Here is a 27,160-nt window from a genome sequence, read left to right as displayed (position 1 = left end):
AACCAGTCGGGGGTCTGTGTGCTCATGCTTAGCGTGTAGTCACCGTCCTCCACCTGGGTGAGGGCCTTAGTTCCTGCACAATGAGTCAGAGACAAGCATCAGGTTGTTAGATATATCCCTTGACCCTGTTTTATAAATTATTGTTTCTTGACTGCTTGAGTTTGTTCTTTTGACCTCAGGAAAGGCCCAGGAAACTAAAGCCCTTTTCTACAAAAAAAAAAAAACAGGGAACACACAGGGGCTTTTATACGGGCTCTTGCACCCCAAAATTATCCTGTTTCATAGATAATTATGCCAGGGTACACTATGATTAGGGAATCTGTGTAATAAAAAATGTCTGCAGAGACACATAGACTTTGTTCTAAGCAAGATTCTAGGGAGAAAGAAGGTAACCTGCTAATTGGTGTTTGTTAATTATTAATTGGTGTTTGTTTTTCCTCAGTGTTGGGCTGTTTATTTGTAATCAATACTGAATGATTGCAGGTTTAGGAAGTGATATATTCATTTACTGTCCACTATATTAAGTTGCAGATACCCATGAGGGTTTGTTTTTGTTTTTGACCATTTCCTACTTTACAGTTTAAATCTTGAAATTTTGCCTTTCTTCTGTTTCTTTGGCTTTCAGGTTTGAAATGAAACAAAAGTATTCAATTTAAGAGCTTTGTGAAAGATCTTTTAAGGAAGAATCTTTTCTCTAAAAATTTATTTCCTCAATGGATAGAGGAAATCCATTAGCCAACCATTTTTTTAAGGAAACAAGAAGCAGTTTATCTTTGACTTTGGTGTGGTGGCAGGAAAAATAGATTTTCTACTGGATCCCTACATGTGTTTGTAGGCAGCTATGTCATAGCTCTTTAATATTAGTTTCATTTGAGGCACTCTTTTGTACAAGATTTAAAGATTTATTTTTCAAATATACTTTGGCCTTTTCACTTCTATTTTTTAGGCTGTGCGTGTTACAAAACCCAAAATCCCAGAAGCCATAAGAAGAAATTTTGAGTTAATGTGAGTAATATGCATGGGATCTCAATATTTTTATTTTGGGTTGTCTACATATGTATCTTACCTGTCTAGAGGAAAAAATTATGTTTGAGATAATTACACTGGGGAGGGGTATATGTCTATATCTTCTATACCTTAATTCTAATAATACTATCTATTCTGGTGTCTTAGTTCCCACTAGACTTTTATTAGTTTTCTCTTTATATATGGATATTTCAGGAGCAGCTTCAGTGGCTCAAGATGCAGTTTGCTGTAGAACTGTTGTTGGAAGCCTAAGGAGCTATAATTTGGATGTGAATAATAGCTTGAATTAAATATTAATAGAGGAGAGGAAGAGTCCTAGCTGTTAAGGTTGAAGAGAGTGCCTATATTTTGTTACTGTGTTATAAATGGTAAGAATAAACACATTGGTATCAAGTTTGCTTTTCCATTGTGTGTGATTGTGTATCTAAAATTAGATCTGATCTTTATAATTTGCCTTTGGGGAAGCTTTGCTTGCCTTGACTCCTGCTGGTTTTCTCTTTTATGTGTCCAGGGCTGACTGGGAATGAAGAAGTTACTTGCTTGACGTGAAGTTAGTTTCTGAGAGCTTTAGACGATTCCTTTTAAAGGACTACCTATTGTAGTCAAAATGTTTTTGTGTGTGTGCAGTCAGGTGTGGGGTTGTGTACTGGATGTTTAACTAGTAAAGTCAAACACTTCTGAGAGATACAGTCTTTGATACAGAAAAGTCAGCCTTCAGAATCTGAATTTCCCAAGTAGATATAACCATGTAAGGGCTTATGTGTCCACAGCCCAGAAAGCCAGATTCTGACAGTGGGTATCATGACAGGTACTGAAAAAAAGAAACTGAAGTCTTGGAAACTAAAGTATTATTATTCTGTCTTCCTAAAAGTCTTTAGGAAACTTGGGAGATATGTTAAGAGGCAAAATATGAAATGCTAGAAAACTAACTTTGCAAAAGTCAAGAATACAAAAGATGTATAAATACAGGGCATCCAAAAAGTAATAATAATACTTTACAGAGTGATATACTTCTGAGTCCTTATTGTTCCCAAGTCTATACCTTCTATTATGCATAATTTTGTTTTCCCTTTTTTATTGTAGAAAAAGAACTCTTTTAAAACTATAAAGCACAGAGTGCTAGACTGAGTAGATCATGGGTCTGATCCATTTATAGAAGAAAAAAATTTCTTGAAGGCTCAGGATGTCTTAGACTTTAAATATAATAGTTTCTGGTAATGGAAAGATGAATACTATGTGTTCTCTGCCCTCAAATAACTCATAGTATCCAGAATGCCATTTTATATCTTTTATCTGCTAATAGGAGGAAAGGAGAGAGGTTGGGGAGAGTGATGTTTGGGGAAACTATTGGAGTGTCTGGATTTTGGATCTTTCCTGAGTTTAAAGACTGTTGGAATTCCACAATTAAAGGCTATCTTGGAATAATGCAGTCTAACCTCCCTCCTAATATATATCTTTTTTTTAATACCCTACATTCCGTGTGGTCCCCCAGTAGCCATTTGTCCATGCTTAGTGACGGGCCACCTATTTCCATTATTAGGAAGCTCAAATTCTTAGAATGTTCTTTTGTACATTGAGCCCCAGTTCACCACCTAATTAAGAACTGCCATCTAGTTTTATCTTCTGTACAACAAATAGGGACACTACATGAGAGTGTCTGCTGGAAGAGGGCCTGAAATCCAGCCCCCTTCTGCTTGCCAAACCGTGCACCTGAGGGGCTGCATCTTCCCAGAGGTTAGTGCCTTTTGCTAGTTGGTCCAGTTTAGCTGGAGGCCTAATAGCGAAGGAAGCATTTATATACTTCAGACACTTCCAGATCACAGGCCTTTTCTTGATACAGTTAGTGGAAAAGGTCAGCTTAAGGGCTTCCCAGGTGGTTCAGTGGTAGAGAGTCTGCCTGCCATTGCAGGAGACACAGGAAGCATGGATTCAATACCTGAGTTGGGAAGATCCCCTGGAGTAGGAAATGGCAACCCACTCTAGTAATCTTGCCAGGATAATTTCATGGACAGAGGAGTCTGGCAGGCTACAGTCCATGAGGTCAGAAAGAGTTGGACATGACTGAGCAACTGAACATGTCAGACTGAAATATATTAAACTTGATTCCTGTTTCTGGGTGACTTCGGACAAATCATTTAACCTTTCAACCTCAGACTTATTATCAGTAAAATAGGATAACACCTCTCTTGCCTACCTTAGCGAGTCAGAAAATTCTTATTGAAAATGATGCTCTGAACCACTGTAGTGTCAGAATTACTATCTATGACTATAGGTCATTTCTAATTTTTTGTAATTTTTCTCCCCTCAGGGAGGCTGAGAAGACGAAACTTCTTATAGCTGCACAGAGACAAAAGGTTGTGGAGAAAGAAGCTGAGACAGAGAGGAAAAAGGCTGTTATAGGTACTTGGATTTCTTTCTGAAATGGAAGTCTCTAAGTACATGTGCTGTGAGTTTGTCATGTTCTTTATCAGCCTCATGTTGGATATTGATGGGACTCAAATAAGATTGTATCATACATGATGAAGAATCCTGGAAATTCCTTTGTATGTTCAGATGTCCTAAAGCCTTTAAACGTAGATGAGGCCAGTACTTGATGAAGTGCTTTGGCTCTCCACTCTGTTGTTGACCCCCTCTGTTGTCTTTCGAGGACAGGGACAGTGGATAGGGTTTGGGAACAGTTCTAGCCTCTGGTGGAATAGGGGTTTTGTGTACACAGATTGAGAATAAGGGAGGGTTTTTTGCCAAAGCTCAGGATTATAGTATGCATCCTTACTGTTGACATACAACCTAGTTTTATCTGCATGGATAGATATTGCCATCTCTGGAAGTACAGCAGGATTGCTTATAGCTAATTTTAAGTCACAGGGGCTTCCCTAAAATCCTAACACACTGTTAGTCAACTGCTGCCTTAGGTTCTTACTTGTTTCTTCCTTGGTTTGCTGAAAGTTTATTTTATATTAAAATATTTCAAATATATAGGAACATACAGAGAACAATATAATGAAGGCTTAACATTTTGCCATATTTCTTTCAGATTGCATTTTCTTTTAGGAAAATGTTTATATATCTATTTGAAGCCTCCCTTCGTACCCATCCCTGGTCTTATTTCTTGACCTGTCTTCTCAGAGTAGCTTCTGTTCTGAAGTTGACATAAATCTTTTCTGTCCATATTACTTTAAGTATGTAACAATTCACAGAATTGTTTTACTACAGAAGTGGTATCAAACCCCACCTTTTATTTACTACTTCTTTTTTTTTTCTAACACTGAGTTTTATTCATATTGATACATATAGATCTAGTTTCTTTTTTAATTGCTGTGTATACATTTCATTCTGTGAGTGATCCTTTGATGGATTACTAATGAAGAGCTAGTTTCTGGTTTTTCCTTATTACAGACTGTTCTGCAGTAGTACCCTTATCCATATCTCTCTGTGCACACATGCAAGAGTTTTTCTAGGGAAGTGCTACTTAACATGTGATGTGGGTCAGTGCCCTGTCTATTATATTTTATTAAATATTAAAATACAAAAAACTTCTTTCCCACAGCTGGTTTGAGAAGCACTGCTCTAGAATACGTATCTCAAAGTAGAATTCGAGTCATAGGGTACACACATCTTCAAGTTACAAAAACACTGCCAAGTTGCTCTTCAAAGTGACGCCTCCGTTTTACCCTTTCTTCGGCAGTGTTTGAGTTTCCATTTCTTTGCTGCCTTATTCAGTTCTAATTTCCTCACATCCTCCTCTACCCATGGAGTTATCAGATTTTTAAAAATTTATGCCATTTTGATGATGGACATGAAACCACACAGTTTTGACGAGTTTCCCCAGTTACTGGTGAAGTTGAGTATTGTTTATGGGACATTCAAGTTTCCCTTTTTTTGATGTGTAAATTGCCTGTTAATGTCTTTGGCCATTATTTGATTACTTTTTAAAAATGATTTGTAAAAATTCTTTATATCTTCTAGATACTAGTCCCTTCCCAGGTTTATACACTGCAGATATCTTCTCTCAATTTATGGCATGTCTTTGAACTTTATGATGTCTTTGACATACATATATATTTGATTTTCATGTAATCAGATTCATCAATCTTTTCCTTTCCAGTTTGTGCTTTTCCTATCTTGTTTAAGAATTCTTTCCCAACCCCAAAATAATAATTTTATTCTAAAAGTTATAAAGTTTTCTTCTCATATTTAGATCTTGAGCTCATCTGAAATTATTTTAATGTTTAGTGTGATATAGAAATTCAGTTCAGTTCAGTCGCTCAGTGAGTCTGCCCCTTTGCAACCCAATGAACTACAGCAAGAGAGGCTTCCCTGTCCATCACCAGCTCCCAGAGATTGACAAACTCATGTCCATCGAGTCAGTGATGCTATCCAACCATCTCATCCTCTGTCGTCCCCTTCTCCTCCTGCTTTCACTCTTTCCCTGCATCAGGATCTTTTCTCAGGAGTCAGTTCTTCACATCAGGTGGCTGAAGTATTGGAGCTTCAGCATCAGCCCTTCCAATAAATATTCAGGACTGATTTCCTTTAGAATTGACTGGTTTGATCTCCTTGGAGTCCAAGGGACTCTCAAGTGTCTTCTCCAACACCATAGTTCAAAAGCGTCAATTCTTTGGCACTCAGCTTTCTTTATGGTCCAACTGTTACATCCATACATTACTACTGGAAAAACCATAGCTTTGAGTAGACAGACATTTGTTGGCAAAGTAATGTCTCCGCTTTTTAATATGTTGTCTAGGTTGGTCATAACTTTCCTTCCAAGGAGCAAGCTGTCTTTTAATTTCATGGCTGCAGTCATCATCTGCAGTGATTTTGGAGCCCAAGAAAATAAAGTCTGTCACTGTTTCCACTGTTTCCCCATCTATTTGCCATGAAGTGATGGGACCGGATGCCATGATCTTAGTTTTCTGACTGTTGAGCTTTAAGCCAACTTTTTCACCCTCCTCTTTTACTTTCATCAAGAGGCTCTTTACTTCTTCTTCACTTCCTGCCATAAGGGTGGTATCATCTGCATATCTGAGGTTATTGATATTTCTCCTGGCAATATTGATTCCAGCTTGTGCTTCATCCAAGCCCAGCATTTTGCATGATGTACTTTGCATGTAAGTTAAATAAGCAGGGTGACAATATACAGCCTTGATGTTCTCCTTTCCCAATTTGGAACCAGTCTGTTCTTCCATGTCTGGTTCTAACTGTTGCTTCCTGACCTGCATATAGATTTTTCAGGAGGCAGGTAGGTGGTCTGGTAGTCCTATTGCTTTTTCCACAGTTTGTTGTGATCCACACAGTCAAAGGCTCTAGCTTAGTCAATAAAGCAGAAGTATATGTTTTTCTGGAACTCTTCCTTTTTCAATGATCCAGCGGATGTTGGCAGTTTGATCTCTGGTTCCTCTGCCTTTTCTAAATCCAGCTTGAACATGGAAGCTCTTGGTTCATGTACTGTTGAAGCCTAGCTTGGAGAATTTTGAGCATTACTTTGCTAGCATGTGAGATGAATGCAATTGTGCAGTAGTTTGAACATTCTTTGGCATTGCCTTTCTTTGGGATTGGAATGAAAACTGACCTTTTCCAGTCCTATGGCCACTGCTGAGTTTTCCAAATTTGTTGGCATATTGAGTGCAGCACTTTAACAGCATCATCTTTTAGGATTTGAAGTAGTTCAACTGAAATTCCATCACCTCCACTAGCTTTGTTCGTAATGATGCTTCCCTAAGGCCCACTTGACTTCAGATTCCAGGAAGTGTGGCCCTAGGTGAGTGATCACACCATCATGATTATCTGGGTCATGAAGATCTTTTTTGTATAGTTGTTCTGTGTATTCTTGCCACCTCTTCTTAATATCTTCTGCTTCTGTTAGGTCCATACCATTTCTGCCCTTTATTGTGCCCATCTTTGCATGAAATGTTCCCTTGGTATCTCTAATTTTCTTGAAGAGATCCCTAGTCTTTTTCATCCTATTGTTTTCCTCTGTTTCTTTGCATTGATCACTGAGGAAGGCTTTCTTATCTCTCCCTGCTATTCTTTGAAACTCTGCATTCAAATGGGTGTATCTTTCATTTTCTCCTTTGCCTTTAACTTCTCTTCTTTTCTCAGCTATTTCTAAGGCCTCCTCAGACAACCATTTGTCCTTCTTGCATTTCTTTTTCTTAGGGATGGTCTTGATCACTGCCTTCTGTACAATGCCTCAAACCTCTGTCCATAGTTCTTCAGGCACTGTCAAATCTAATCCGTTTAACTTTTTCCAAATGGCAAACTTAGACAATTAAGTAGTTCCTTATTCCCTTTATTTCTAATGCCACATCTGACATATATAAGATCCTATATATAATTTGTTTTGTTGCTTGGGTTTCTGTTTTCTTTCAATTTCTTTGTCTTTAGTTTTCCAGTAATACCTTGCTTTAATTACTATAGCTTTTATTTTAAGTCTTGCTATCTGGTAGAGCAAGTTTTGTTTCTTCTTCACTATTCCTCTTAACCATTCCTATTTCTAAAATTGTATTGGTATTTCTAAGCCCTAATTCCTCCATATAAATTTTAGAAACGGTTCAAGTCTATAAAATACTGTTGAGTTTTTATTGTAGTCACATGGTATATCAATTTGAAGAGAATTATAATGTTTATGATATTGAATTTTATAAATCTATTGCATTTCTCCATTTATGAGAATGAAAAATGAAAGAATGACCTTTCAGAAAAAGGTATCATAATCTTCTCCTCATAGTTCCTAAACCCTCTTTGTTAGAGACTTATTTCTATATATTCCTCAAATATTTTGCTAATACAGGTAGGCTCTTTTTGCAAGACACATTTTTGAACTGCTTTTTACTTTTGTAGGTATGCTGTTGATTTTTCATTTAGCAGTCTTCCTGAAAATGCTGTTGTTTGTAATATTCTCTTGGAATTCTCAAGTAATCATACTGTCTTCAGATCAGGACAGTTCTGTTTTTTTGCTGTACTGTGCACTTTTTAGTTCTTATCTTAACTGCTTTAGGCTATGACTTCCAGTGCTGAAAAGAAAGATGGTAAACAGGCATTCTTGTCTTGTTCTAACTTTAAAAACACAGTCTCAGTGATGTTTGCTATACTTAACTTTTATCGGGTTGATGAAGTTTCCTTGTGTTTCTTGCTTGCCAAGGGTTTTTATTGTGAATGACTGCTAAAACTTCTACAATTTTTTTTCTAAATCTGTTAAGATGACCATATAGTTTCTCTTTTTAAAGCAGTTAATATTATGATTATATTAATAGATTTTTCTCTTAAAAGTTATTTTGTCTTCATGGGATAAATTCATTTGCTCATAAATTAGGAGGTTAATTTACCCTAATACATTTTATATGACTTGCTTTAATTTCTCTTATTTTTTTACTTTTATTTTCATAAATGGTCAGCTGCTTTTTTTTTTCTTATTTTCTTACTCTTAGGTTTTTGGGGCATGTTGTTTGTTTTTGTTTGTCTGGTGTATCCTGGTTACACTAACCTCAAGATGAGTTAGAGGGCATTTCTTCTTTTTTCCATGTTCTGAGCATTTTGTATAAGATATAAATTATCTTCTCTTTGTAGATTTGCTGGAACTCAGTTATAAAAACCATCTTGGTAAAGTGGCGTTTGTGCTTTTTTGTATGCTCATTTGATTTTTATGGCAACATTTAATCTACAGATTTAATTTCTGTATTGTGTAAGGTGTTTGTTTCTTTTTTAAGTCAGTTTTGGTAGTTATGTTTTCATCTGCTGTTTCAAATTTGAGGGCATAAATTCATTTGTAAAGTTCTCATGATTTTTTAAAAATAAGCCCTCTATTAAATCTGTGTGCCCCTTTTCATTCCTGATATTGTTTATTTGTGCCTTCTGTTTTGCTGGATCAGAGATTGGTTTTTTTCATCTTTTCAGAGAACGAAATGTTGATTTGGTTGATTCTTTTGTCACTTTCTTTTTAAATTATTATTTTACACTTTTAAATTTTCTACCTAAAGTTTACTTATTGGTTCTTTTCTAATTTCTTGACTGACTTAATTCTTTAGTTTTTAATGTTTTCTAATGGAAAAGTGTAAAATTTAGACATTTTCTTCCAAGTTCTGCTTTTAGGTGCGTGCATCTCACCAGTTTTGAATGTAATCTAATTTATTTGTGTTTGGTTTTTGTTTTGTTTTTAATTTCCATCATTTCTGCTTTGACTCATGAATTATTAATAGTATATTTTCAGTTTCTAATTGAGTGGATTCTCACGGGGCTATTTTTTTTATTGTTGATTTCTGCATTGTAATCAGAAAAATATGACCTGTTATATGGATTCTTAAGTATTTGTTGAAGTTTGTTTTGTGGACTCTCAAGTACATGGTCCTTTTTTGGTAAATGTTCTATGTGTGCTTGAAGAGATTGAATGTCTATTCACTATTTGTTGGATGCAGGTTCTCTTTATATTCATTATGTCAGGGTTATGAATTGTATTGTTCTTGTGTACTCTTGTAGTACGCATCTTGTGTACTCTTCTAGTTTTTGTCTTCTTGAGCTATCAGTTACTGAGACGGTGTGTTAAAATCTCCCACTATGACCATGAATTTGTTGACTTGTAACTTTTTCTTGATGTAATCTAGGGCTATATCTTTAAAAGTGTTCAGTTTCAGAATTGCATTATTACATCTCTGGAGAATTGGTGCTGTTATGTAATAACCCTCTTTTATAGCCAGACATACTTGTTGGCTTAAGGTCTATTTTGTCTGATGATGATATAGCTATGACAGATTTTTCTTGGTTAGTTATTTTCTTGATGTATATTTTCACATCCTTTTACTTTCAACTTTTCTATGTCATTATGTTTTAGGTGTGTCTCTTGTAAACAGCATATAGCTGGATTTTGTTATCTTATCCAATGTGAGAATCTGTCTTTTAACTGGTGAGTTTAGTCTTTTTATATTTATTGTGGTTACTGCTATATTTGGACTTGTTTTTATCATTTAATTTTGTGCCATTTACCATGCTTCCTTCCCCCCCTTTTTGACTGATATTGAATTGATTATCTTTTCTTTATTCTTTTCCTCCTTTGACTTGATTGGAAGTTTTATGTTCTATTCCTTGAATGTATAATTAAGCATTGCCTGTAAAATGCTACAAGCATACCTGACTTGAGAGACTTTAAATTTAATCATTCTTTTCATATTCTTCTTGAATAATACCTTAGGATGCTTTAGCTCTTATCACTGTGCTCCAGTTTTACATATTATTGTTGCCTGATATTTTAGTTTGTGTTGTTTTCATTCCCCCATTATTATCATCAATTCTTACAGTAAAATATTTTATTTTTATTTAAATGTACTGTGTAATTTTTTTACTCTCCATTGCTTCTGGCAATTCATTTCTTTTTTCCTGCTAGCTTTTTTTCAGTGAAGGCTGAGAAGTGAAAAACTTACTCAATCTTCCTTGGTCTGAAATAGTTTTACTTCATTCTTGAATGGTAATTTAACCTATAGTTCTAAGCCCAACTCAGCTTCCTTTTCTATGTCACTTTGGCAGTAATATTTTGGTTTTGTTTGGCCTCTTCCCCTCGCTTTACTTTTAAGAATTTTCTGTCTTGGGGTTGTCTCTAATTTCACTATGATATGTCACTGAGCCAAAAGGTAGAGCATTTTAGTTTCACTGGAGTTGGAGCCCTTTAGAAGGTCTTGGGTTTTACATGGGGATTTCAGTTCTACCATCTCAAGACGTCCTCTCCCGGCCCTGCATGGGCAGTAACCCAAGGCCCTCCCTCTTGTCTGATATCCACTCCCAGGGCTGCTGTCATACAGGCTCCAGCTCTCTCTACTTGTGTCTCTTGAAGATCTCAGTTACACATTAGGAAACAATTTTATTCTGTTTTATCTAGCATTTTAAGATGTTGATAGCTGAAGGGTTTCTCATTAGCCTGCTCCACCAGTTTTCTTAACTAGAGGTCTGGTCATGCTGTTTGTTGGTTTATGCCCATATGTCAGAGAATAGTGTGAAATGGGATTACTGCATCATTTTCCCATGTTAGGACACCATTCTCTGGGTTCTAGCTGCAGGCTCTAGACTCCTCACCTTTTATTTGAATTTTATCGAGTCTCTGCTTATTGCTAAGTTTTTAGCCCAGCTGAACATAGTAGTCTGTTTTTAGGATGGTATGATGATAGATTGATTTACTGTTGATGGGGATATAGGGAAGTATGCCCTGGAGTAGTTCGTAAAGGATCCTTCCTTTTGGAAAGAAGAAACCACTTCGAAGTGTTCTTTCCATTATGTACTTCCTCCAGAGGCCAAAGAGAAAATATGTTAAAATACTCAAGTTCTTTGTCTGAAAAGGAGAATTGAGAATGTTCTTTAAGAATTGTAGTGGTTACATTGAAAGTGTAAAATTAGAGTCTTTCTTCCCTGGTTCTGGATCCTTTGGTTAGACCGGAGAGTTCCTTAGGATGTTTTGTTTTCCCTGCCTGTAATTGCCCGCTGCAGCTACCTTGTTCACTCCCAACACATTTTCACATGCTCAGATGAATTACCCTGCTTTTTCTCTTTTATGTCTATAGCAGTCAGAATACTCCTCTGGTAACCCTTCATCACATCATTTCCCTGATAGTTACTTAACAGTTGATCTTGAGTGTATATTAAAGCTAAATTCCTTAGCTCCAAGCAGGGTTCTTTTAGCCCTCTCTGTAGTCTCTTTGTTATCTTCTCTTGTCAACTGGCTCTTTTATCACCTCTTCACTGTGACTTGCTAATTTGTTTCTTCTTGTTTTCATTACACTTTCTGCCAGGTCCTCTTAAGTTCTATGTATTATTTTCTTTAAGATTTCTTCTAGAAGACCTCCCTTGGCTTATCTTCCATATTCTTTCTTTCTCCTGCCACAATATATAAATGTCCTTTGTTGCCATACACTTGTGTTGCTCTGTTTTTGTTTTGAGTACTTTCATGAAGTATCTTGTTTTCCTCATTAACTTGTGGATCACTGCCATTTAATCCCATGAAGGACTGAAACTGTTACCTTTTGTATTCCTCCTTCCCACAAAACAAACACTGTCAAAATAAAACAGTGAAGTAGGAAATAAATTTCCTTTTTTCCAATGAGTTGTTTATAGTTTGGATAGATAAAACAGTGAAACAATTAGGCTATAAAGTGTCATATAATTAAATGTAAGCTGTGTGCTGCTGTTTTCTAAGTAGCTCCGGAACTAGAGAAATGTTTTTGAAGGCATCTTGTTTTGTATATAATTATAGAAGCAGAGAAGATTGCACAAGTGGCAAAAATTCGGTTTCAGCAGAAGGTGATGGAGAAAGAAACCGAAAAGCGCATTTCTGAAATTGAAGGTACCATAGGGAGAAAAGAAACTCTGACCATCCTAAACTGCTTCGCTGTCTCAGGGACTGGGTTTGGGTTATGGTGGGTGGGCCATAGAGAGAAGAATCTGGTCTGGAGGAAGTAGCTAGTTTGATATTCTAGACAAATATTTTTTAAATTGCCATGGCATATTTATTTCTTTGGTTTGTAACTATGGTAAACTCAACCTTTTATTTTCCATCCTTAAATTAGGATTTATTTGTTCTCAGGCAAAGTAATCAGTGTTAAAGAATATACCACCAGTTTCTTTTCTGCCTGTCAACCAAAAAAATAACCAGACAATTAGTTGGGGAAAAAAGAAGCCCCAGTTTTTATCTTCCAAACTCTTAATTACACATAGTGAGAAGTCGATGTTCTTAGTTCACAATCTTAAAGGTGAAATATTCAGCCTCTTTTGCTTATATGATGCTGCTTCTGATCATTCTGCATTAACTGATTCTGGATCCAGTTTGAAGGGGATGGAGACAGTGCAATAAATAGAGCCAAGGACTCATGTCTGAACTTACTTAGTTAAAGCCTAGAGCCTGGGTGGGGTATGAGGCTTTTGGTGATGGGGGTGGTGGAAAGAAGGTTCAGTTTCAGGTGGAAAATGAAGTGGGTTCAGATGAACTGAGTTATTTAACTTGACATTGTCAAGAGTATCCCCCCTTTGAGAAGGAGTTGACTGGGGACTGGGGTTTGAAAACTGCTAACACTATTACATGCCTTTGAAATAAAGTAAATGCTTGTAATATCAGGCAGTGGATAAATGGGCTTCTTCAGGTAGAGTCTGAACTCTTGCCCAGAGCTGAGGAAACGGGTTGCACCTTTGCTCTGTTTTAAACACCCTGACTGTTTTGCTTACTAGATGCTGCATTCCTGGCCCGAGAGAAGGCGAAAGCAGATGCTGAGTATTATGCCGCACACAAATATGCCACCTCAAACAAGGTGACTGGCTCTCTGTGCCACTGTCCTAGTAATAGAGTTTGGGTATTTCGTTTCCCTTGTGGGGAGTTCTGACATGATAGAGGTGATTTTATCCAGTGTCAGGAAAGGATGGTTACTATCACACCCTCTAGAATCAGCCATTCACTTCCAAAGGCACATAATGCACATTCTATGAGTAGAGAACTTTGTTTGGTTCCTTATAAAAGTGAGGAACTAGGAAAAAGGCAAGCAGATATATAAACCCAGGTTAAGTGCCATAAATTCATTCATTTGTACTGCTGCATAAGAGTTCAGTAATCAGGAAAGTTAAAGGTCTTCTCCTGAAATAACAAAAGTGACAGGAGAGGAGTAAAGTTCATTTAAAATTGCCTTCCAGATAAGGTAGCCCTGGTGGGTAGATGCTGAGCTTGTTCAAAGCAGCATTTCTCATCAGACGGAAATTCCTAGCATTTTGGGGTGAGATACTTTTTCATTGTTGAAGACTTATCTTATACATTATGGTATGTTTTGCTTTGCTGGCCCTTTCCTACTAAACTATCAGTTTTGCTCACCAATTATTTTAACAATACACAGAGCGCGCGCGCACACACACACACACACACACACACACACACACACATTATGGTATGTTTTGCTTTGCTGGCCCTTTCCTACTAAACTATCAGTTTTGCTCACCAATTATTTTAACAATACACAGAGCGCGCGCGCACACACACACACACACACACACACACACACCTTTCCTACTAAACTATCAGTTTTGCTCACCAATTATTTTAACAATACACAGAGCGCGCACACACACACACACACACACACACACACACACACACACACACACACACACACACACACACACACACACACACACACACACACACACACACACACACACACACACATTTCCAGATACCCCTAATTGAGTAATGCTTGTTTGTTGGATTTAAAAAATGCTGTAGTCATGAGGAATTTCATATGTGTACCTTGAGAAAGGAGGTTGGGTGATGTATGGGTAAACAATTTTTGTATAGAGACTGGGGTGAGTTTAGATCTAGAGAGTACAGACCTGTTAGTAGGATTTATTTAATTAAAAGTCAACTAGAACCTCTAGTATTCTGAGAAGGAAAGAATATGACCAAGGTTTAGAACGTATTAATTATATAATAGAGTGTAACAGAGAAAAAGTTGAGAAGGAGGTTGCTAAAGTATATGATGCAGTTTGAAGGGTTAGAATCAAGATTTAAAGTATAGATAGGGCTTTAACTTTTTCTCTTTAGAAAGGAACAACATAATCTCTATTCAGAAGAAATTTTGAGATATGATAGGTTGTCAGAACAGAGTTGTTAGTACTTTGAAATCCATATAAATTTAGAAATAAACTTAATATATTGGAGTGGAGGATGCAGCTGTATAGAAACAGAATAGAATTTTGTCAAGATGAAGGCAAGATGAGAAATTTCAGTTTCCAAACCAGTGATCCAAATCTGTCTTGGGAAGAGCTGGCCAGACACAAGTATCAAGACTTTGTCATTGAGGTCAGCCTTAGGCTGAAAGGGGCAGTAATTTATGTCATTGTGAAAAATGCTGTTAATGTGATAGCCACACTTCAAAATGAGAGAGGGTCATTGGTAATAATTCAGAGTTGAGGAGTGATATTCAGGAAAGCAATCGGGAAAATCTGTGTTAGGAAAGAGAGAGATGAATATTGCACCAAAGTGTCCTGATGCCTGTGCTCTTGTTTGCCTCTCACAGCACAAATTGACCCCGGAATATCTGGAGCTCAAAAGGTACCAGGCCATTGCTTCTAACAGTAAGATCTACTTTGGCAACAGCATCCCTAGCATGTTCGTGGACTCTTCTTGTGCTTTGAAATATTCAGATGTTAGGACTGGAAGAAAAGGTTCTCTCCCCTCTAAGGAGGCTCTTGAACCCTCTGGAGAGAGTCCTGTCCAAAACAAGGAGAATACAGGTTGATGCAACAGATGGAAATGTTCTCCAGTATCAAGATGTGGCCCAAGGGGTTAAATGGGAACAATGGTTATACAACTCTTCAGATTTACGGAGAACTCACGCTCTGTTCTGCCTCTCCTGTGGTCGTCCTGGTTTATCAGCTGATTGCAGGATAGAACTTGCTGTCTGCACCCAGATGGTCTTTTCAGCCACAGTTTTATCAACTATCCTGAATGTGTTCCTTTCTTAACTGGTACTCATGAATGAGAGAAAGTCTGATGCTAAGATACTGCCTGCACTGGAATGTTAAACACTAGATATATAATAAGCTGTGTTTTTCTAAGCTGAGATCTATTGAATAATGTTTACATTGGTCCCTGTGGAAATGTGTGTTCAGCCATTCAAGAGATTGGAGGCCAGAGAGAAGATGGCCAGAATGTGGTAAGTGTAATGAAGACTGATTGCTTCGGGACCCAGGCCCTCTCTTTGGGGTCCAGTCCTGGCATTCATCCCTGTGATTAGCATCTAGTCCACAAAAGTTCTTCAGAAAATGATCTTCCACTTGAGCAACCATTTACTTGATAAGATTCTCACCTGTTTGATTTCCTGTAGTCAAGATGGTGGGCTGCTGGGACGTGCACCATGCCACCCAATCAGAGATTCTTCAGAGAGATTCCTAATCATTAGTTTATTGCTTTAGTAAGCTCAGAGATAGAGCTTGGTTTGAAGTTTGGGGTGAGATGAAACCTTTGCTTTGAACCAAAGCTCAGGGGGACATGCATTCTCCATTAGGTGATGGATGTCTGTGTCACTGCCTCAGGCCATGTGTGACAAGTTGCCTGGTTTTTTAGCCACAGACAACTCCTTATATGTCACCTCTCAGCTCTGACCAAGAGTGGAACAAAGACTTTAACCAGAAATAGGAGCAGTATCCAGCTTCTAGCTGTTCACTGCACAGTATTGTATCATAACTGCAGGAAGTTTTTATTTTTAAAACTGGATTTGGGGTGCTTTCGTTTGCCCCAGTACCTCTGCCTAAAGGTCAAATCCTGGGGCTGCCATGGTTACTAGCCCACAGATTCTCCTTCTGAAATTGTTCAGGAGTCCACATAGGGTGAAACAAGGAGTAACCTAGAAAGCATCCTTGGTCATCTTTTTCTCCGTCCCCCCTGGCCCAGAGATGCTAAAATCGAACTTGTTCCCCAGCTTTTACCTCACCTAGGAGATCAGGATTATTCCAGTGACTTCCTAGGCAGCCAGTGGATTTAAATTTCCATGGGAGGCTGGTAAAAGTTAGCCTGTGGCTATGGGAGATCTATTTTCATCTGGACCTTTTTTACCTTAAGTTTCCTGAATCAGTGAGCCCTGTAATTAGGCCAGAATTTATGCAGTTTTAAGACACCTTTTATGTACGCTACATTCAAGCCAGACAGAAAACTCATGGGACCACTTCCAGAAACGTTTAAGCTAACTATCAGTCTCATGACAGCCTGTGGGTTGTGCCAAACACTTAATATGGGAAAGGAATCCCAGATTCAGGGTCTTTTCCCTAGGCCTTATCCTATAAAGGCATTCGTAATATGAAAAGGATATTTGTTTTTGCTCATTTAATTATATACATTCTCTTTATGAATGAATTTTGCATTCTCTAGCCCTCTTTAAAAGGTCTTTGGAACTATATAATAAACTGTCATATATGTTGCTGCATATAAATAATGATTGTTGTGGGAAGTCTGGATCATTGACCTTTGTGCTTTCATTCCTAGAGATGTTTCCTATTCCTATGAGCTAAAAGCTGTTGCCCCAAAGTGGTGGATGTGGGTTTTCTTACAAGCCACAAGCCCTGGTGGCAGAGTTGAGGAACAGGGAAGTAGCACTGTGAAGTTTTCGAGAAAGGACTTTTGTTTAAACTCTCCATGGAGTGTGCTTCCCTGTGCTCACTGGAGCTCTCAGTCTGTCCCCCATTCAGGGATGTTCCTTTTGGTAATCTTGAAGTCTAAATTTATATGTGAAATGCTACCTTTTTAAAAAAAGACACTAAATAAAATTATTTTACTATCAGTGATTTGTGTTTTTCCCATGTGTCTCCGTTCTTCTCTGTTGCTTATCTTGCTCCTCAAACTGTCCTTCCTGTTTCAGCTCAGGAGCCAGTTTATTTGTTAGTTTATCTTAGTGTAGACACTCTTCTTACACTCTTCCCAGAAACCTCATGTAAGAATTTTGAAAGCAGGGTTTCCATTCTTTGCTGACTCATGGAATTTAACAAGGGATGTTCCGATTCTTTGTGGGATGCAGCCAGCAGCAGAGAAGGGAAGGGGGAGGACGGAGCATTATGCCCTTCAGGGACGGCCCAAGAGCTGAGGAGGGGAGGGGCATTAATCCTGACGTGAAGGAAAGAAACTGCATCATAACTTTATGGGATCCACCCCATGCTATCCCTCATCTGTGGCTACAATCCACGGAGATTTTATTCAAAATGATTATCCTGTAGGCTTTTGGTAAGTCTTAGAATGAAGGGTTTAGATATAAGTGATTTCTTCCTCTTTCTGTGGGGAAGGAATTTTGTGAATGAGGTGTTGTGGCTTCTCCTTGCCTTGGGATTAAGTCCCAAATGTTTTCATGCAAGGTTTTTTGGAATTTGCTCCCGCTGAGCTCTCAGCCCAGGTGCTTGAATGTACCTTCTGTCCCTTTGCATGTATTGTTCCATCCACCTGGTCTACTTTTTCTCCCTTACAGCTCCAACCTTACTAACTGCTGTAGAGTCTTCGCTTCTTCAGAAAGAGCTCCTGAAACTGCCTGCTCAGGTCAGACCCCACGTTGCCCTGTTTTTAACCACGTAACCTCACATTACCTGTTCTCACAAGTGTTGGCTCTCTGGGTGTAGAGACTGTAGCCACGCTCTTCCCTGGGATAATATCTGTTGCTCATGCCTTGCACAGTGCTTGGCACATATGAGTTGGTCTATTACGTTGCTGGAAAGAACATAAGGATGAGTGTGAAAGGCAGGTAAATGAGTAGTGGGGGAGAAAAGAAGGATGCAGAAGTTAGGCTAGAGTGTCCATGTCAGGACTTAGTGTGTAATGATGGAAAATTACATAATATTCCAACTTGTTGACATGTCCTTACGGAGCTTGTCAGTAGGTTGAGCAATATCTGTTTATGCACTTGGAATAGTGATTTACAGTGCTGTTGGTTGGGCTGTAGTACTTCACGCAGTCTTTTGGAGTCAATATATGTTTCTCTCTCTGAGTAGACCGTAAGTTCCTGTGATGGACAGAGAGAACAGTGCTGATCCAGGTGTATCAGAAAACTCAGATTCAGATTGAATTATGTCTTCAGCATCAGTGACCTAAGTGATCGCTGGATTTTAACCTCAACCACAGCCCTCCAGGAACATCTCAGCAAGCTGGGCCAGCTTCTCAGCTTCCCTCTGGTCTGTTGTCTTTGTGTAAGCATTTAAAGTTAGTTTATTGTTAATTCATTGCTCACCCCCCCCCACAAATGCCCATTATTCTATGACTCAGAATGACATTTTACTTGTTTTCCTAACCATATTTCTTTGGAATTAGTGCCTTTCATCTTTTTTTCCTATTATCTCCTATCCCTTTTTCTATCTTCCATCTGCCATGGGCTGAATGTGTCCCCCTAAAAGTCATGTTGAAGTTCTAATGCCCGATGTGATGGTGTTTGGAGGTGGGACCTTTGAAAGGTAATTAAGTTGTGAAGAGTGATACTCTTGTTTATGAATTGGTACCCTTATAAGAAGAGACACGACCAAAGAAGACATACAGATGGCTAACAAACACATGAAAAGATGCTCAACATCACTCATTATCAGAGAAATGCAAATCAAAACCACAGTGAGGTACCACTACATGCCAGTCAGAATGGCTGCTATCCAAAAGTCTACAAGCAATAAATGCTGGAGAGGGTGTGGAGAAAAGGGAACCCTCTTACACTGTTGGTGGGAATGCAAACTAGTACAGCCACTATGGAGAACAGTGGAGATTTCTTAAAAAACTGGAAATAGAACTGCCATATGACCCGGCAATCCCACTCCTGGGCATACACACCGAGGAAACCAGATCTGAAAGAGACACATGCACCCCAATGTTCATCGCAGCACTGTTCATAATAGCCAGGACATGGAAGCAACCTAGATGCCCATCAGCAGATGAATGGATAAGGAAACTGTGGTACATATACACCATGGAATATTACTCAGCCATTAAAAAGAATACATTTGAATCAGTTCTAATGAGATGGATGAAACTGGAGCCCATTATACAGAGTGAAGTAAGCCAGAAAGATAAAGACCAATACAGTATACTAACATACATATGGAATTTAGAAAGACGGTAACGATAACCCTATATGCAAAACAGAAAAAGAGACACAGATGTATAGAACAGACTTTTGGACTCTGTGGGAGAAGGCGAGGGTGGGATGTTTCGAGAGAACAGCATTGAAACGTATATTATCAAGGGTGAAGCAGATCACCAGCCCAGGTGGGATGCATGAGACACGTGCTCGGGGCTGGTGCACTGGGAAGAGGCAGAGGGGTCGGGATGGGGAACACATGTAAATCCATGGCTGATTCATGTCAATGTATGACAAAAACCACTACAATATTGTAAAGTAGTTAGCCTCCAACTAATAAAAATAAATGGAAAAAAAAAGAGACACGAGAAAGATGTCTTGCTGGGCCATGTGAGGAAACAGCAAGAAGGCCATCTACTGGGCATGAAGAGAGCTCTCACCAGACAGCAAATCTGCTACTGCCTTGGTTTTGGACTTCCCTGTATCCAGAACTGAGAAATGAATGTTGTTTGTTTAAGCCACCAGTTTTTGGTATTTTGTTATAGTGGCGATTAGGGTGATTCAGCAAATTAATAGGGAAGTTGCAATAGTGTGGTAAGTACCATAGCAGGCTGGTCACTGGGTGCAAGGTGAGGGTCAGTATAGCCTGGTGGTTTCTAGGAGGAAATGTCAGATCTGAGCCAAATATTTAAGGATACACAGGAGGCAGCCAGCCAGCTGAAGAGAAGGATGATGATGGTGAAATGTGTTCCAGGTAATGGGAGCACCAGATGCTACTTTATTTTAAAATTCAATTCCCTGGGTCCCCAAGCTTCAACAGTGCCATGCATGCAGTTACCATGTTTTTCACTGCAGGGTGTCTCCCACACTTTGGAAGTTGCAGCCATTCTGCATGTAACTCAGATATGTACAAGAATTAATATCCTGAGGGATAACCCTCAACCAATGAAAGAGAGGAGCACAAATGGTCAGAGAGGAGGTGACCCCTAAAACCTTTTCGATGGAGACAGAAACCCTCCTGACACAACAGGAGAAACAATGTAAGCTTCAAATAAAATACAACAAATGTTTGAGTGCCTGGTATGTGCCAGGAAAACTAAATGTGTTAAGTATTAGACCAACAATGAACAAAACAGTAGTGAATAAGACATATAATCTTTGTTCTCTTAGAATCAACAGACTCATGGAAAGGTAGATTTTAATCAAAGAATTCCAACTATGATAAGTTTATATAAATGGGAGAAATGTAGTACTAGGAGTATAAAATAGGAGGAGATAAAGAATGAGAAAGTGTAGCCAGCCAGTTAAAATTTTTGTTGTTAACAAAAAAAATTTAACAAAAATTTTTATTGGGTGAAGGATCTCTAGACATCTTCAGAGAAGATATTCAGATGGCTAAAATGAACATGAAAGATGTTTAACATTGTTAGTCATTAGGGAAATAATCAAAACCATAATGAGATAGCACTTTATACCCATTACAGTAACTGTAACAAAAAAGACAATAACAAATATTGGCAAAGATGTGGAGAAATTGGAGACCTCATAAATTACTAGTAGTAACGTAAACTGGTAGTTATTTTGGAACATGTTTTGACAGTTCCTCAAAATGATAAACATGGAATTAACCATATGACCCAGCAATTCCACTTGTAGATACCTACTCAGAAGAATCAAAACATGTCCACACAAAGTGAACTGTGTGCTTTAAAAGAGTGAATTGTATGTGACTTACATCTCAATAAAGCTGTTATTTTTTCTTTTTTATTAGTTGGAGGCCAATTACTTTACAATATTGTAGTGGTTTTTGCTATACACTGACATGAATCAGCCATGGATTTACATGTGTTCCCCATCCTGAACCTCCCTCCCACCTCCCTCCCCATCCCATCCCTCTGGGTCATCCCAGTGCACCAGCCCTGAGCACTTGTTTCATGCATCCAACCTGGACTGGCAATCTGTTTCACACTTGATAATATATATGTTTTGATGCTGTTCTCCCAGATCATCCCACCCTCGCCTTCTCCCATAGAGTCCAAAAGTCTGTTCTATATATCTGTGTCTCTTTTTCTGTCTTGCATATAGGATTATCGTTACCATCTTTCTAAATTCCATATATATGCGTTAGTATACTGTATTGGTGTTTTTCTTTCTGGCTTACTTCACTCTGTATAATGGGCTCCAGTTTCATCCATCTCATTAGAACTGATTCAAATGTATTCTTTTTAATGGCTGAGTAATATTCCATGGTGTATATGTACCACACAGCTTTCTTATCCATTCTTCTGCTGATGGGCATCTAGGTTGCTTCCATGTCCTGGCTATTATAAACAGTGCTGCAATGAACATTGGGGTACACATGTCTCTTTCAGATCTGGTTTCCTCGGTGTGTATGCCCAGGAGTGGGATTGCCGGGTCATATGGCAGTTCTATTTCCAGTTTTTTAAGAAATCTCCACACTGTTCTCCATAGTGGCTGTACTAGTTTGCATTCCCACCAACAGTGTAAGAGGGTTCCCTTTTCTCCACACCCTCTCCAGCATTTATTGCTTGTAGATATGGATAGCTATCCATATAGATATGGATAGCAGCCATTCTGACTGGCATGTAGTGGTACCTCACTGTGGTTTTGATTTGCATTTCTCTGATAATGAGTGATGTTGAGCATCTTTTCATGTGTTTGTTAGCCATCTGTATTTCTTCTTTGGAGAAATGTCTGTTTAGTTCTTTGGCCCATTTTTTGATTGGGTCATTTATTTTTCTGGAATTGAGCTGCAGGAGTTGCTTGTATATTTTTGAGATTAATCCTTTGTTTCTTCATTTGCTATTATTTTCTCCCATTCTGAAGGCTGTCTTTTCACTTTGCTTATAGTTTCCTTTGTTGTGTAAAAACTTTTAAGTTTAATTAAGTCCCATTTGTTTATTTTTGTAAAGCTGTTATTTTTTAAAATGCTCACATGTGAAGCCTTATAATGTGAAGATGTCAGTTCAAGAATAGACCAGAGTTTGATACAGGTGTAACATTAGCAAGAGTAGGAGCAGGAAAAAATGACACTGGTAAGGTAGGTGTCAAGAGGAATGTGGTGGGCCTTCTGAGCCTTGTTACATATCAGTGATATTTCCAAAGGTTATAAACCTTCCAAGCAAAACATTTCAGGATTTGAAATTTAAAGCACAATAACATTTATATCAGCACCTCAGACTATGAAATAGGTATAAATCTAACAAAATATGTGTCTGCAAGATCTGTATAAGGAAAACCCAGAACTTCAATAAATCAATGAAGAGTTGATATAGATGAGGATATTCCATGTTCGTGGATAGGAAGGCAATATTGTCAGCATGTTACTTCTTCCTAACTTGATCTATAGATTCAGTGCAATCTCAGTTAAAATCCCAACAGGTTATTTTATGAATATTGACAATGATTCTAAAGCATATATGGAGAAGTAGAATAGATAGTGTAATAGTGAAGAACTAAGTTGGAAGTCATGACCTAAGTTCAAGATTTATAAAACTACAGTCGTCAAAACAGTGTGTTGTTGGCAAAAAAAAATTAGAGAGACAAGTAGATTAGTGGGACAGAAAGGAGAGTCCAGAAATAGACCCAGATAAATATAGTCAGCCAGTCTTTGTCACAGAACAAAGGCAATGCAATGGAGAAAAAATAGTCTTTACAACAAATTGTGCTGGAATAATGACATACACATGCAAATATACCACTCTGGTTTAGGACTTTAATAGAGGCAGGGAGTATATGAGAACTGTCTGTATCTTCTGCTCAATTTGCTATAAAACTGCTCTAGAAACAAAATCTTAGTAATGAAAGGTCTATTAAAAATCCATGAATTTTTAAAAAAAAGCACCTTTTAAGGTTTCTAAGCAGGGAAGTTGATTAGGTAATTTGAAAACTGCCCTTTCTGAACACGTTTACCAGTCCAAAGTTTTCAAGCATTTCAAAGTCCATAATTGACCTCATTGTGAAATGTCTGCAAACAAATGTTTGCAAGCAGCTCAGGGTAAGCATCAGTGGACGCTGATTTCACAGAAGGTGCTGGAAGGACTACGGCAATGTATATGAATGTGTTAGTTGCTCAGTTGTGTCTGACTCTGCAGCCCCATCGACTGTAGCCCGCCAGGCTCCTCTGTCCATGGAATTCTCAGGCAAGAATACTGGAGTGAGTAGCTGTTCGCTTTTCCAGGAGATCTTGCCAACTCAGGGATCAAACCTGAGTTTCCTGCATTGTAGGCAAATTTTTACTATTTGAGCCACCCGGGAAGCCCATGTATATGTATACATGTATGTATATGGGCTTCCCTCGTGGCTCAGCTGGTAAAGAATACACCCGCAATGCAGGAGACCTGGGTTCAATCCCTGAGTTGGACAGATCCCCTGGAGAAGGGAATAGCTTACCCACTCCAGTATTCTGGTCTGAAGAATTCCATGGACTATAGTCCATGGGGTCACAAAGAGTCAGACAGGACTGAGCGACTTTCACACTTCAAGCTAATTACCTCTACCTAGGTTCATCATGCCTAAACCTATCACTGACTGTGGCTCCATCCCAGCTTAGTAGCCCCACATCTAATGCATATATGAGTGCAGCCTAATAACATTGTTTAATGGAAGCAAATAGTCTGCTATGGAAAAATAGAGTTCTGGAATTAGTGAAAAATAGTAAAGTTGAAACAATTTAATGAATTTTAGTGCTAACTTGGCTCCCACTTCTTTTCTTCAGGTTTTCCTGCATCAGTGCAAAGGTGATATTTTGCTCTCCCACCTGCTTGTTGAGGGCAGATTGCATTTTCCAGAGCATTTCCCAGAGCTAACCACAACCATATCTTTCACCTCCCATTCTCTTCTGTAGTGTGACCACCACCACTTCCCATCAAGAAAGGAAACCTAATTCCTGTCCATTTGGATTGGGGTTGGCTTTTGGGAATTACTTGCAATGAATAAAATGGTTCTAATGTTTTCTATAATAAATAGTAGGAAACCACAGTAGATTTTTTTAGATTTTGAAAAAGATTTATTATAACAAATTGGCCATAAAATGATGTCTAGATTCTGAGACATTGCTATTAATAGTAAGATTTATCTCAAAGAATAAATCAGCAAAAGTGTTAATTATCTTAAATGCAATACAAATGAGAACATTTATCAAATACCAGCTAAGTAATCATTTTCTTTATTATGGTAAAATATACATAAAGTACACCATTTTAACATTTTTAAATGTACGGGTCACACCTCCCAGAATATTGGAAATAAAAGCAAAAATAAACAAATGGGACCTAATTAAACTTAAAAGCTTTTGCACAACAAAGGAAACTATAAGCAAAGTGAAAAGACAGCCTTCAGAATGGGAGAAAATAATAGCAAATGAAGAAACAGACAGAGGATTAATCTCAAAAATATACAAGCAACTCCTGCAGCTCAATTCCAGAAAAATAAATGACCCAATCAAAAAATGGGCCAAAGAACTAAACAGACATTTCTCCAAAGAAGAAATACAGATGGCTAACAAACACATGAAAAGATGCTCAACATCACTCATTATCAGAGAAATGCAAATCAAAACCACAATGAGGTACCACTACATGCCAGTCAGAATGGCTGCTATCCAAAAGTCTACAAGCAATAAATGCTGGAGAGGGTGTGGAGAAAAGGGAACCCTCTTACACTGTTGGTGGGAATGCAAACTAGTACAGCCGCTATGGAGAACAGTGTGGAGATTCCTTAAAAAACTGGAAATAGAACTGCCATATGACCCGGCAATCCCACTCCTGGGCATACACACCGAGGAAACCAGATCTGAAAGAGACATGTGTACCCCCAATGTTCATTGCAGCACTGTTTATAATAACCTTGTTTTCCCACAAGGAAAGCACCAGATTGATTCATTGTAGTATTTTATCAAACCTTTTAGGAAAAACAATACAAATCTTTTAATTAAAACTTTAAAAACTCATTTATTAAAAAGAAAAAATGGAACATTTGCCAACTTACTTTATCTGCCTATCATAAATCTGATGTTCACTGTTTATAATAACCAGGACATGGAAGCAACCTAGATGCCCATCAGCAGACGAATGGATAAGAAAGCTGTGTGGTACATATACACAATGGAATATTACTCAGCCATTATAAAGAATACATTTGAATCAGTCTAATGAGGTGAATGAAACTGGAGCCCATTATACAGAGTGAAGTAAGCCAGAAAGATAAACACCAATACAGTATACTAACGCATATATATGGAATTTAAAAAGATGGTAACAATAACCCTATATGCAAGACAGAAAAAGAGTCACAGATGACAGATGTATAGAACAGACTTTTGAACTCTGTGGGGGAAGGCGAGGGTGGGATGATCAATGAATAGCATTGAAACATGTATATTATCAAGTGTGAAACAGATTGCCAGTCCAGGTTGGATGCATGAGACAAGTGCTCAGGGCTGGTGCACTGGGATGACCCAGAGGGATGGGATGGAGAGGGAGGTGGGAGGGGGGTTCAGGATGGAGAACACATGTAAACCCATGGCTGATTCGTGTCAATGTATGGCAAAAACCACTACAATATTATAAAGTAATTAGCCTCCAACTAATAAAAATAAATGAAAAAAAAAATGTACGGGTCAGTGGCATTAAGCACAATCACAACTTTGTACAATCATCACCATTACCCATTTCTAGAACTTTTTTAAAAATTCGCTATACTAACAAAAATTTTCCCACAAGGCCCTTTACTGGTTCGTGGGCTGGTGAAACCGAAAGTGCAGCGTTGTGGCCACTGCCAGGAGCAATTCTCACCTTCACCTGTGCCAGTCCTCATGAACAGAAGAGTGGATTACTTGGTTACTGAGGAAGAGATCAATCTCACTAGAGGACCATCAGGCCTGGGCTTCAACATCGTCGGTGGGACAGATCAGCAGTCAGCCACATCAAAGAGAACAGGGCTGTGGCCCTGGATGGGTGGCCGCAGGAGGGTGATAAGATCTGCTCAGTCAACGGCCGAGACCTAAAGAATCTGCTGCCCCAGGATGCCGCAGACCTTTTCCGTAATGCAGGCTATGCTGCGTCCCTGAGAGTGCAGCACAGGTTACAGGTGCAGAACGGGCCCCTAGGGCCTCAAAGTGAAGGGGAGCCAAGCGGTATTGCCAGAACTGTGGTGTTGCTGCCTTTGTTTACCCTCACCATGGTAGCAATCTGGGCCTTCATGAGATACTAGCAATAACTTTGAAAAACTTGCTTTCTTCCAGTGTTCCCAAAGAAGAAGATGCATTTCTCTCTTTCTCTTACCCTCCTCTCCTGCCAGTCTCCCATAACTTTCTCTCTACATGGCCAGCTCATGATTTAAAGAGACTGCTACCCAACGAGAATCTTGCTATTCAAAATCTCTGAATCCTCATATTCTTATGGGAGAGTAAAGGCATTGTTTGAAGGAAACCTGAAAGAAGGACTTGCCTAGAAAAGAGAGTTATATATTTTACTAGGACCGCCAATAAAAGTTCAGCTACAACGTCAAAAATGGGAAAGGTCCAGTCTTCCCATCACCCTGCAGTATTCCTTTTTTTCTTACCTGGC

The 27,160-nt window shown here is 38.5% G+C and overlaps 1 protein-coding gene and 1 pseudogene across 2 annotated transcripts in view; both read left to right on the top strand.

Annotated features, from left to right (window-relative positions):
• ERLIN1 (ER lipid raft associated 1) overlaps window positions 1-17,312 on the top strand; it is a 37,732-nt gene extending 20,420 nt beyond the window's left edge. For both annotated transcript variants that reach the window (XM_043926863.1, XM_043926862.1), the window contains 5 exons: window positions 947-1,005; window positions 3,335-3,426; window positions 12,254-12,343; window positions 13,222-13,301; window positions 15,054-17,312. In XM_043926863.1, coding sequence (XP_043782798.1) covers window positions 947-1,005; window positions 3,335-3,426; window positions 12,254-12,343; window positions 13,222-13,301; window positions 15,054-15,275 — 543 coding nt within the window. In that variant the 3' untranslated portion in view covers window positions 15,276-17,312. The remainder of the gene's footprint in view (window positions 1-946; window positions 1,006-3,334; window positions 3,427-12,253; window positions 12,344-13,221; window positions 13,302-15,053) is intronic.
• Window positions 17,313-26,406: 9,094 nt separating this feature from the next.
• LOC122708600 lies at window positions 26,407-26,804 on the top strand (annotated as a pseudogene).
• The last annotated feature ends 356 nt before the right edge of the window (window positions 26,805-27,160 follow it).

Source organism: Cervus elaphus, chromosome 15 (assembly GCF_910594005.1).
Source record: "Cervus elaphus chromosome 15, mCerEla1.1, whole genome shotgun sequence".
Lineage (NCBI taxonomy): Eukaryota > Metazoa > Chordata > Mammalia > Artiodactyla > Cervidae > Cervus > Cervus elaphus.
The sequence above is the reverse complement of the archived record's forward strand: the minus strand, read 5'-3'. Positions and strand labels throughout refer to the sequence as shown.